The sequence below is a fragment of the Trichosurus vulpecula genome, chromosome 9 (assembly GCF_011100635.1).
Source record: "Trichosurus vulpecula isolate mTriVul1 chromosome 9, mTriVul1.pri, whole genome shotgun sequence".
NCBI classification, from domain to species: Eukaryota; Metazoa; Chordata; class Mammalia; order Diprotodontia; family Phalangeridae; genus Trichosurus; species Trichosurus vulpecula.
In genome coordinates, this window is record NC_050581.1 from 156,502,115 (window position 1) to 156,515,335 (window position 13,221).

The 13,221-nt window shown below is 35.3% G+C and overlaps 1 protein-coding gene across 2 annotated transcripts in view; it reads right to left on the reverse strand.

Moving 5' to 3' along the window:
- GRM7 (glutamate metabotropic receptor 7) overlaps positions 1 to 13,221 on the reverse strand; it is a 1,033,386-nt gene that overhangs the window by 51,821 nt on the left and 968,344 nt on the right. The window contains exon 10 of one of the 2 annotated variants that reach the window (XM_036739726.1): positions 10,780 to 10,850. The exons of the other annotated variant lie outside the window; for it this stretch is intronic. Coding sequence (XP_036595621.1) covers positions 10,780 to 10,850 — 71 coding nt within the window. Of the gene's footprint in view, positions 1 to 10,779; positions 10,851 to 13,221 lie in introns of those variants that run through there. 2 annotated transcript variants of the gene reach the window in all.

Here is a 13,221-nt window from a genome sequence, read left to right on the forward strand (position 1 = left end):
GAATTCATCACCAAGTGGTCATCCTAACGATTTTGATAGTAGAAGTTTCCAGATTATGTGTTACATTGGCTTAGTCTTTGAAGAAGCGGGGTCATATCTATACCTCTAAAAGGCATCAAAATAGAACCTTATTGAAGAAAATTGATGTGAAAAATAATGACCCTTTGTTTCAGGAAGAAGATAGGTCATTGAAAGATCTTCTTAAGGTCCTAAATACAATTTATGTAAGACATGCACCACCACTATAACAAACAGTTTTAATAAATACATGTTTCCCTCTTTTATTCTTCACTTGCTAATTATAATCAGAAGGTCATTGAATAAAATTGTATCTAATGTTAAATCTTTCCAGTTATCTTTTTATTGTTTTAACATATACATGGGAGACACTTAGAAAAGTCTTTATGGCCTTCTTTTGCTCTAATTGATTAAATATATTTTATTTACTCAACAAACAAATAATGATCTTGTATTCAATTCACTGTTATTGAAAATGTGGTCTTCCATAGAATATCATTTGAGAAAGCCTTCCAAATCCCTTCTAATATTTCTAAAGCCTGGCTTCAATGTGGGTGTAGATTATTCTCATGAATTTTTGTAGTAATGGCATATTACACATATGAGTTACTAACTACTGAAGTTTTCTTAATTACCTTCTTTTCAGAAATGACAGTATTTGAAATTTTTCATGTGATTTTCTCTTCTTTCAGATATTTTGGGAATCAGTATCTCAACATCCTTACATTTTATTTGGCTATAGCATGTATCTATTCTTTGATTGGTTGGTCTAGTCTTTGTTTTCTTTACTTACTGCAATTTCTAATTTCTCTTGTATATGAGGTCTGCAAGGGACCTTATGTTTGATTTTGTGGCCCTTTTCTACTTGAATTTGACACTATTGATCTAAACTGATGTTGTCTTTGATTGCCATGCCTCTTAATTTGGCCCAAAGTTCAGCTATTGGCTAAAGAAGTTTCTGCGGTCATCCAAGCGTGGCAATTGACTTTCACTGACTATTCACCTATTGGAAATGGTGATAGTCTGTGGTGATGTCTGTTCTTTTATCTGTTTATCATTTTAGGCTCCTCTAAAGCTTATTTATTTATATACCATATCTTCTTCTATTTTTGCATTTTTAGTTTGGTTTTGACTTTTAATCTGCGTTCAAAAATTAGATGGATTGTGTACAGAAAACTATTTTGGAATGAACTTCCACACTGGTTAGGACAACTAACCATTTCCTGTCTCTTAAGATATAATAAATTTGATTTTTTTGTGATGTCATTTAGTTTTTATCATGTCTGATGTTTCCTGACTCTTTTTGGAGACAGTGTTCATAATGTATAGTTATTAGGCTGCTGTGTATAAGCATCTGATGTCTTGTTTTTTACTCTTGCAATGTTTCCAAAATACTTTCTGTTGTCCATATCATGTCAGCTTTTATACCCAAATCGCCAAGTTCTAAAGGATATTTCAGGTCATTTGGGCTCTTACTGAGCTTTTCATCAGGTTTTATAGCTCTATATGATCTGCCACAGATGTTTCCTTGTAATTTACAATTTTATTCATGGCAGTCTTTTTTGCAAATGTTTATGAAAACTTCAAGTCAAGATGACCAAGTGTCCCCTGAAATGATTTTTCTTGTTGCTTTTGGATGCATGATGAAAGCAGTCTTGCTTTTCCTCTCCAAGTGGAACTGTACTTCATAACTTCCTTTAGTTTCCTTTCATTTAGACTGAGGATATCAATTTTAATATGCTTCATTTCCCCTTCATACTGTATTTCCTCATTGGTAATTGAACAAAGAGCTCAAATTTATTGTATTAATAATTAGGTTAAAATGTATAGTCAGCCTATAAGCAGTTATTATTGCTGTTGCTGTTACCACTGCTGTTATTTATCCTTTCGGCATAAATTCCTCAGAATTTTTAATTATAGAAAGGAGGAAACTTTCTTAGTTTTGCTACCAATCCCAGAGTGAATCCAGAATCAATCAAGCTTCTCAGGAATACCTCCAGAACATTTTGACCTAGGCCTCAATCTACAAAGCTGTTCCTTAATTCACAGGCCATATTTGGGGGTGGAGGGAAGCCAATTTTCCATTTTAAGCTCTTATTTTATCTCTTCTAAGTGTCAACTTTGTTTATCGCAGGAGATCTTGTAATATTTCTTCTACTTTCTATTCACTCAAAGCAAACAATGTTCCCATAATAGGAAGCCCCTTTTGGCATGAACAACCCAAAGAATATCCTTTGACCTTTTAGATGGATATATTCACTTTGTTAAGAACTGCCTTATTGCACTAGACATCTCTAATTAATTATACGTGGTCACAAGAGGTGAAACCTTGTTTGATATAGACGTACTTCCCAGTACTTACTAAAGGTGGAGGACATGTACCCTTTGACAGTAACCTGACTTTCCATCCAGGGCTGATCCTCACGGGGGTGCATTCAACCTGAACAGAAACAACAGCTCATGTCACTGGATGGACTTTGATAAACCAGGGGGAAATTAAAATGCAAATTGAATCTGCAAATGGAACAAAAAATGAGGGAAAGAAGAATTAAGTTCTTAGAACAAAACCATGGCACTTTCCTGATAAGCCAAGGAGGCCAGCTTAATCAAATTTTCAGCTGACACAGGTAGTAATGACCCTGGTGACTCATGTCTTTGTTGCATTTTGTTGAGACAGAGCTGGAGAAAGTAGGAGGAAGTGTAGAGACTATATCAGGAATTATCTCTCTTTCATATTGTTGACCACAAGAATTGCCTTTCAGCATCAGCCAGCTCTTCTTATGAGTTTAATTTTCTTTGGCTTTGTTCCCACACCAAAGATCATCATCTTGTGTTTAGCTATCTGATGCTCATAGCTATCTATGCATCTGAAAACCCGTGGCTTTAACCCCTGGGCGAGGGGAATGGCAGGAAAACTATCACCTTCAGCAAGTCTTCAGGGGGACAATGTTACCTACAAACTTGGAAAGGAAAACTAGACTTCTAATTATGGGTAGGGAGAGTCCTTCCCCCAAGAGAAAAGGTTAGTGGGAATGCACCCCCAGAATGTGCTGGTTCTTGCTCTGTGCATATCTATCCTTCCAGTTTGGGGGTACTATGGACAGGGTGTGACAGCCTGAGTAAGACAGACCTGGGTCTATATCGGACCTCTGCCATTTAATACTTGTTTGACCATGGACAAGTTACTTAACCTGAAGTTTCTTCATCTGTAAAATGGTGATAATAATACATGAAATACCTTTCTTAAAGGGTTGTTATGATAATCCAAAGAGATCATACTTTAGAAAATGCTTTACATATTATAACAAGATAAGCTCTGTTAACCTCCTTAAGGACAGAGACTGTTCTGTTTTTGTCTTTTTGTTCCCAGTAACTAATCCAGTGTCTTACACAAAGTAGGCTCAGAATTTCTATTCTAAATTTCTAAACGCTTATACCTCACAGATGTTGCAAATGTGTAAATCCTGAAGCAATTAATGTCATCCAATTCAATTAACAGCTATTTATTCAGTGCCTACTAGGTGCCAGGCACTGAAAGGAGACTGAGCTTGTGATTTCATTGGCATAACAAACTCCCAGAAGAAGAAACTCCTTTCACCAATGCAGATCAGCACCTTCTCAGCTACTTATGATCCCAATGTCGTCTGGGGACACTAAGAGGTTCAGTGACTTGCTTAGCATCCCAGAACCAACATGTGTTAGAGAGAGCAGCAATGGACCTTGCCCTTTGATCTTCCTGTTCCCAATCCAGCTCTTAATCCACTATGTCCTATGCTGTCTCTCAGCTTCTAAGGGCACAAAGACAAAAACTGAACAATCCCTGCCCTCAAGGCACTTAAATTCTTTTAGGGAACACAAACAAACAAACAAATAGGCATGCATACAGTTAAGTAAATATAAACTATAAGTAAGGTAAATACAAAGTAAATTGAGGTCAGAGAAATACTGATAATTAAGAGGGATCAAGAAAGGTCTCATATAAGATGGCACTTAAGCTGAGACAAAAATGGAACTAGAGATTCTCCAAGGCAGAGAAGAAGAATGTTCTAGGCATGGAGGATAAGCTATGAAAAGACAGGGGTGGCAGATGGAATGTCAGTTGTGAAGAACATCAAGGAAGCCAGTTAATTTGTGCAGAGCATCATGAAATGAAAAAGATCTTCTCCTTGAGAAGATGAAGCACATGTAACAAACTTGGACAGGTATACCATTCACAAATGGGGCAAAATACAAAGAATCCTGGATTTAGAGCTAGAAGGTGATTTACAGGTCATCTAGTGCAATCCCCTCTTTTAATAGATGAGTAATCTGTGACTCAGAGATGTTAAGTGACTTGCCCATAAGGAACCATCTGAACCCTGGTCTTCCTAGGTTCAAGTTCTCTATTCACTACACCATACAGAATTGCAATTGATCTTTGTACTAAGGTCTCTTGTACTATTATTTCAATTGAAATTAATTGCCTATTATGAGGAATCTCTGAAAGAACTGATCTGTTTTTTTTTTTCCAGCCAATTCTTTCTTCAGAATGCAAGATTAGCTCCCCACCTAAACTGGGTATTAGCTGGATTAGGGAGACCAACGGTTTTATTTTTTGGTTTTGGTTTGTTTTGTTTTCCTGAGAGAATGAGTTTGGTTCTTTAACTGATACGGTTTGTATGCACAATAACCTCAAAGAGAAACCATGTCTATTTTTGCAAAGATTAATTGAATCTTTGTACTTCCCTTATATCCCTCTAAGAAAACGTTAGAAAGAGTATTTCTCCTTAAAAAGCTGTCCAGTATGTATCCAACCTGCCGGTCCCTGTCTGACTTTATCACATAAATTAATCAAGCAGAATGAGACGAAAAGTCCTATTACTGGCCTGCTGAGTGACTGATGACCATCTCACTTTTACCAAATAAATAGATTCTAAAACAGTAGAAATCTAAGATTGGGGGACAAATAGAGCTAGGGAGGTGGAGTAGAATAAGAAATTAGCACTGATTTTATTTTTGTCACAGTGTTGTTGTGAGGGATACATTTTGCACACCTTTAAAAATACAATAATAAAATAAACTTTGACATATAGTTTTTGATAAATTACAAAGTATTATACACATCTTTTGTCATTGTAACCACACAACAATCCTGTGAGGTAGGCATTAAAGATATTATTTCCCATTTTCAGGACCAACTGAGACTGAGACAGATTAAATGTTTTGGTCATGTAGTTAGGGAGAGAATGAATTTGAGCTTAAGTCTTCATGATCTCAAGATCAGCATTCTGTTCACTAAGCTGTACTGCCTGTTCTGTTTTTGTTTGTTTGTTTGTTTTTGTTTTTTTGTATGATTATGTTGTGGGTGATGATGATAATGATTTAGAGCCTAAGTGACCATTTCATAGTCATTCAACAGAAGATATTCCTGCATTGGACTGGATTAGACAACTTCTTCGGTCACTTCCACCTTTAAGATTCTTTGATGGAAGAAAATAAAGGAAAGAAGAACCCAATTTAAAAAAAAGAAACTCAGTGCATAGAGACTTAGAAATGTATTTGAGCAAATATGCACTAAAATTTAATGGTTCTACTAAACTCCTAAATTTCTTTTATATCATTTCTTTAGACAAAGATAAATTTCTCTCTTAATATCTCAAGATATTCTTTCTTGAAACTCATTTTATGATGACGATAGAGAAAACTAATACTTACAATACTCAATCTTATCAAATTATATGTAATATATAATATGTTCATAATTTAATAGGGGACATTTATAACACTTACAAAAATTTGGACTTCCATTTTGTGCTGTTCTCCTTCCACAGTTCTGGTTAGAGTTCAGCTAAATCATGCATTGATGAGAATCTGTTCACATCCTTGAAAAGCTGGACAAGCCCAAGATAACTCTGAAAAAGGGCCGAGATATAAAGATAATTTAAAACTAATCTTATACTTAGGAGGTAAAAAAATGAAAGAATATGCAGAGATCATAAAGAGTGAGAAGATTACCTTTGAATCCTTGAGAATAGATAATTAAAAATGTTTCCAAGTTCCACTGTACCACAGAAGATCTGCAAAGTTGAGTAATGTCTTTAGTAGGCAGAAACAAAATAGGGATAATATTACTTCATCATTGAGAAGATATTCCCATAGATGTCAGAAGAAAAATGTTACAAGAATAAATGGATCTTTTAAAAGACTCTTGTTTAAGAATGAAATGATTGTCTTGGATTAAAAGTCATTAAGCTCTAATTTCTTCTTTTTAAAGGAAATGTATGCAACAATTATAAAATTGCACAATTAGATATTAGTAGAGAATGTAGCCATTTAAATATGAGGGTGACACCATTCTACAGTGGGAATCAATGCAGAATCATTCTATGCAATTTAGAAGAAATGTTATAAATATACCATTCCCCATGAGGATTCAGTCCGTTTGATACCTGTTTAAAGGGTATGAATAAATCATAATCTTATTATATTTGTCTAGGCAGTCTGCAATACACTTGAATGATATTTCATTGATTTTCTAATACCAAATATCACAGTAGAAAAGCAGCACCAAAATAGATTTTTTTAAAAGTCTAATAATAAGATTGTTTCTTACAAATTAATTTTATAACACACTATATAAGATGGCAGAGATTTTCACCTCCTTATATAAAGTGGCCTAATTGGATTGCTAATCTTAATCATTAGAGGGAATATCCATGGGGTGTTCCTAAAGTCTGGACACATAGGCAAAAATGCATATTTTCAAGAAAATAAATAAATGAAATTTTCAATATTTTATTTAATTTGAATATTAACAAATGACATCTTCAATATGATTTCCATCATTTGTGATGCAAAGGTTGATGTGCTTTGCAAGATTCACATGAATTCGATGCAATAACTCCACATTGCCATCAATTTTAGCACATTCACCCTTTATGCGTTCATTCAAGTGTGTTGCATCTGTGATTTTCATGGAGTATACCTTCTCCTTTAGCATACCCCAGAAAAAAAGAAGTCAAGGGGGCTAAGGTCTGTTAATATTCCAAATATTTCAAAATATGCATTTTTGCCTATGTGTCCAGACTTTAGGGACAGCCTGTATATCTACGAGATGACAGATGTTTGATTATGGAATGGCCTTAAATTATTAGACTTGAATCCACACTTTGAATGCTCATTCTTAGCAAAAGAGACAACGTATCCACGGGCAAGTCACCAAATCTCCCTGGACCTCTGATTTTCAATTATAAAAAAATGAAGGGCTTGGTGCAGATGGCCTCTGAGATCTCTTCCATAACTAGATATGTAATTTAATGAGTGTAAGTAAAGGAAGTGATTAGATAAGGGGAATTCTCACATTACACTGAAATACTTAGGGAGTCAATCCGTTTAAACCCAGAAGATACAGGATATTTAAGTGGACTTTTGGAAGTCCATTTTCACTATTTAGGTTTTTAAAAAGACTAGTGGTAAGAAACATTTACTACAAGAAATTTTAACTCATTGGTAAAAATATACTTGGATAAATAAGTTGGCTTTAATTTTGGTGGATTATAGAATACTTGAAAGTAAGATAGAAGACTAGATGGCTTGCCATATACCTCTTACACAGAAAGGAAGCACTCAGGAATTATGTCAGCATTTAATTATAACTTTATTCATATTCAAAATGGATATATCTGGCTATTATCAATTATGACTAGATAATTTCATTGGTATAGAGAACTCTTAGATGAAGAAATCAATTTCTTCTATTAATATATGACAACATGTTTTTGCAATTATAATCTTTGAGATCTACCTGACACATAGAGAGGTTATGTGACTTGTTCAGCGTTAGAAGGCCAGTGTGTATCAGAGGTAGGATTTGAACACAGGTTTTCCTAGCTCTGAGAATGGCTCTTTATCCATGATGCCAAGATATCTCTCATGATTAATACTGTGGAATGAACTCCATGAATTGCATTTATTCTAAATATTCTAAATGAGAATTGGATTTATTGACTAATTAACTGAACTAACTAAAAATGGCCATTAGTTTTGACAATCTAGAAATGACTCAGAATAGACTATCTTCCCATTTATAGTTTAAAAAATAATGTATGCATATATTTAAATGGTATGATAATTAATTCAAAGATTCATGATTTTGTTTGTATCATGTTCTCTTCCCATGAAGACCAAAACTCTTCTTTACTTACACAGACTTGTGAGTTCAGCCCTTAATGAATGGAGGAATGAACATGTAGTAAACTAAATGGAATTTTTAATGTTTGATTTAACTCAAATTAAATCTATCATTTTTTTTCATTTCATAAATCATCATTCTATGACCAATCATTGAGCAATGGACTTCTCAAATGTAGCAAGTCTGGTCTTAGGCAACAGAAATACAACCTCTCACTGGGCTTACCTTCAGATCTTTCACACTGTGGCAGAACAATGAAAAGTAAATATTTTTGAACTTAATAATGGAGGTGTCAAAGTTCTATAAAATAATCTTAGGAAACTTTTTTATGAAAGGAGATGCCAGAAACAGAGTTTAGTTTGTGTCTAAATGGCACAATCTAGAATTTCTTTCTTAATGATTGATATAAAATATTTTAGTCTTTTACCCTTAAAACCATCAACTAGCAGTAGAGCTAAAGAGAATTTTTAATGGCTTAAGATTATATCTACCATTTTTACCCAAGGAAAAAAAAGTCCTCATTTATTTTCAAGCAGCCTTGTGTAAGAGAACGATTAAAGTGATGAATGCCAGTGTTTTGACAAGTGCTCATTCTGCAAAAAAAACTTTAAATCTCTCTGGACTTAGTGGGTGCAGATAGGGAGATTGTGGAAGATATGCCCTATTTAAAAACTGGGACAGAGCGTTATCATATGAAACAAGGAAATAACTTATGAGAGAAATAAAACAGGAATTAAAGGTAGCATACATGTGATATCAATAAGGAATAATTCTTCCTTGTCAGAATTACCCTCTTATTGTATAGCACTAAACGAAAATCATGAACATGTTGAAAATGTATTTGTATTTAGAATAACATTGAAAACAATGATGGGAACCAAGGTAAGTCCTATCCATTGATGGCTTCTACACAATCTGAATGGGAGATGACATCTGTTGACCAATATGATTGAACATTTTTCCCCCTACACTTTCTCTTTTTCTATTTTTTCTAATATCCTTCTTGATATCTTCAATCTATTCCTCAATTGTGATAATTGATGTTAGGGTAAAATTGAATGGATCCTTTCCTGAAAATCTCAAAAAAGATTTTACAATTTTTTCTTCCCCTTCACCCAATATTTCTTAAGTTTCACACAGATTGGAAAGTCCTGATTACAGTTAACACAGGAGACATTTTTATTCCTTTCGAATTTGGTGTGGTTGAAATAGGAAGCAAATATTTCTAAGTCTTTTGTAGAGAGATTTCCACAATTATACAGAAAACTTGTACAGATCATCGATTAAGCACTATATTCCATGGCAGTCTATTCAAACATTAAATTCACACTTTACATGTTGTTCTTTAAAAAAAAATATTATTACGTGGAAAGCTTATTTAACCATTCCTCTGGTGCCCTCATTTACCTTGCTTTGAAGACCAATTTTAGATCACAGCAATCTTCCCACCTCCTTTCCTGAAAATAGCTTAAATGTTGGTTTTATGTTTTCCTGAGTTACGAATTTTTATCAGAAAGTTAGAATGAAAAAACTACCATTCTCATAACAATGTACAGACTAAGAAAAATTATTATGCCCTTCTTATGCTACAAAGCAACAAGCTTAACAAACACTTAAGCCTTAGAATTCCAAATTATTAGCTTATTCTTATGAACTTCTCTTATAAATATAAACAAAATCACAGATTTTTTTTCTAGGTTGATGTTTAATTACAAAGTATATTCCTTCATCACCAAAGAACTGCATTTTTTGACACTGAGGTCACATAAGTACATTTTGAACAAAAAGCTACAAATGGGGAGAACTACTTGGGTCATTTAACATGTGTAGACACCGTTCCCAGTGGCCCATTTATTTGTTCACTCAGTTACAAAAATGGACAACATAACATTTGGCTCCCTGTTCTTTGGTGGGTAGGTGGTGGAGAGTGGCCAAGTGTGTGTATGTATGTTCTCAGGTGACCACAGCAGGCACCGATGAAGAATTTAAAAAGAGAAGGGCACGAAGATAACATTTGGAAACATGGTCCCAGAAATCACAATAACAAACTTTTTTTTTTTTTAATAAAGACTAGATGTACCTATCTTACCCTTGCTAAAAGTTCACAGGCTGAGCACCCCTCCTGATCAGCATGGGGGTTTTGGCTTTCTCTGTTTCCCATCAAATCCATTTTGACCCATCTGAGACAACTTGGTACCCCACCCCAGAGATTGATCATATCAATACCAAGACTTAGTGCAGATACCTGATTAGCTCAGTCCCCTGCAGCTCAGATCTCCCAAGCTCAAGTAAGCCCCCAGGCTATTACTCCCCAGCAGCCAGAATTAAAAGCAGGCAATACCAGGCCCAGCCACAAACATTTCATTAGTAACCATATGCAGCTTCCAGTGTAACATGACATATGTAATGAAAATATCATAGCTGTTGATTACAAGACAATCTTAGAAAGAAAGAAAGAGAGAGAGAAAGAAAGAAAGAAAGAAAGAAAGAAAGAAAGAAAGAAAGAAAGAAAGAAAGAAAGAAAGAAAACAAAAATGTAAGAGTAAATAAAAATTAGGTTTTTTTCTTACCTTTGGGAAAGCAGGCAAAAGCTATACTGTAGGTGGAATAGTGTACCAAGTAACAGATTTTTGTACGCTTTTTCTTACTGGTGGTATGGAGTCTATGGGAAAGTAAATATATTGGGCTGTCAAAAATGATCTGTGTATAAAGTACTTTTTATGAGTTGGAGAAGAGGCTGCGATAGAGACCATACAACTGATTCCCACTGTTTCAGTGGACTGCATTAGCCATCTGGAATAAGTGAGCTGTGAATTAGAAATGGACAAACCAGTTTCTTAAAATTCAGGTACCTCTGAACATGGAACCAATTGTTTATTTCCAAATAATAGTCAACTTGTTTAGGAATGTAGTATGGTAAAATTAGACATGGAAGGGAAATTTAGTCATCTAATGCAGCCCCCATATTATACAGAAGAGGGAACTTATTGACATCCAGGGAGTTTAAGTGATGCAACCAAAATCAATAAGTAGTAGGCCTCAGAGGCAGGATTTGAATTCATGCCCCCTGACCCCAGCATTAATGCTCTTTGTGATGATCTTTGTAATGATCTTTGTGATACTACCTCCATGGGGAGGGATTCTTTGGTGCAGCTAGCTCTTTAACCAGCTCAGGAAGAATTTAGCAGTCATGTAAAGACTTCCCCTTTTCTCATTCCTCTCCCCATGACCTTGCCCTACTGGCTATCTTCTTTGACTTGTCCAGGAGAATGGAACAGGTAACACCATGTTGGTGATGTTTGAGATCGGAACAAATGAAGAAACACAATGACAACAATACAAGGTCTGCGCAGTCTTCCCTGATTCCCTGATCCCATCTTGCTCCTTTTCCTTTCACTTTCTACCAACACCTGATAGGACTTTCCAACAGTCAGCAAGCTAAAATAGAAACAAACCACCTAGCAATGAAAGATTTTAAAAAAAATGCTATTTGTCTCTTTTTTGAGTGCCATATTTATGCCATTTCCTACTTCTCTTGCACTAGTGGCTGAACTGGCAGGAAGTATTTGTAATATCTGAACACAAAGACTTGAAAAAAGTATAAATATGGCATCTTTCTTCCAAATTTGATTTTCTCCTGCCCCATGCAAATCAATTTGTAGCACTCTTCCACAGAAAATAAAATATACCTGGTTTTCATCTTGCTCCCAAGTTTTATGCTAACATTCTGCTCATATACTTCCTGGCATTATAAGCCAGGAAGAGGCAACACATTAGGTCTGCATACAGGTCTAAGAAAGACCATTAAGGCAATGTGGCTTTCAGATCAACACATCCCTCACCACTCTAACCAAATAGTCTGTGAAAAAAACAAACAAACAAACAAAAAGATGGGGAAAATGCCATGCCTCCTTTGCATTGTCTCTCTACAGAACTGTGCTCAGAGAGTCTAGGGCACTGAACATGGAAGGTGGCCTACAAGACTAGAAGAACATTTTGCTTACTTCATGGATCATCTGGGACTAACTTCAAGGAAACCACATGCTGAAACATGAACTGAGACAGACTGTTCCAGCTCCCTGGGACACATTATTCTCTCTACGCTTGAGAGGGCCCTATACCCAGTAAAATCACATGGTATAGTCTTATATTGGCAAGCATGAGGTGAAAAAGACAGCTGTTCACCCCTCTCACCTCATCCCTTCAGAATTCTGGTTCCATGTGGTTAACATTCTCCACCCATTTTTAAAATTGCCACTTTAGTGATCAACCAAGGGCCAAGCACATTTTGCTTCCAGTTTACCTTTTTGTCATGACAGTACTATGCTGTGCCAACACAAATAAAAGAGCTCAGCTTGTAGCCCTTTTGTTGAAAATTGCAGCTTTTCAAGAAAAAAAAAGTGTTGCAAAAGAAACTCCCCAGCCAAAAGGTCTGTCACCTTGCAAATTGTTTCCAGACATGCAGGTCTCAATTTCTAATAATGGTGGACTCATTCATGTGCTCTACCCAACTGGAAAAAAAACATTTTAGTGGCTGAGGTACCCAAACAAATTAGCATGGCAAAATAAGGAAGTTTCATATATAAACTGTGCCAACTCCACTCTTCAAATTTCCAGTGAAATCACAGACACATTACAGATCCAAGAACAGGCAATTTCTAGTCATTGAAGATGTGATGAAGATTGTCTTTTCAGGTAATAGTGAAATCCAACAGAAGAAACAACATGGTAGGAGGATGACTTGTTGAAGAAATAGACCTGTGGTGAAATGGATCCTGCTCTTCTTAAGCCACTAATAAACCATTTTTATATGAACATACAATTGCAAAACAGAGTTGTTAGATGAATAAAAACATGCACATACCAGATGGCAAACTTTAATGATGAACCTGAGTTGTTAAAAATAAAAACATTGAAGATTGAAATACATTAAGACTGAGTGTTCCAGAGCAACAATGGCACGAGGACATTTCTGTTCCACCGTTTACTTGGAAGATGTCATGGTTTCAGCCCTCAGTTAGGTATACTCTTAG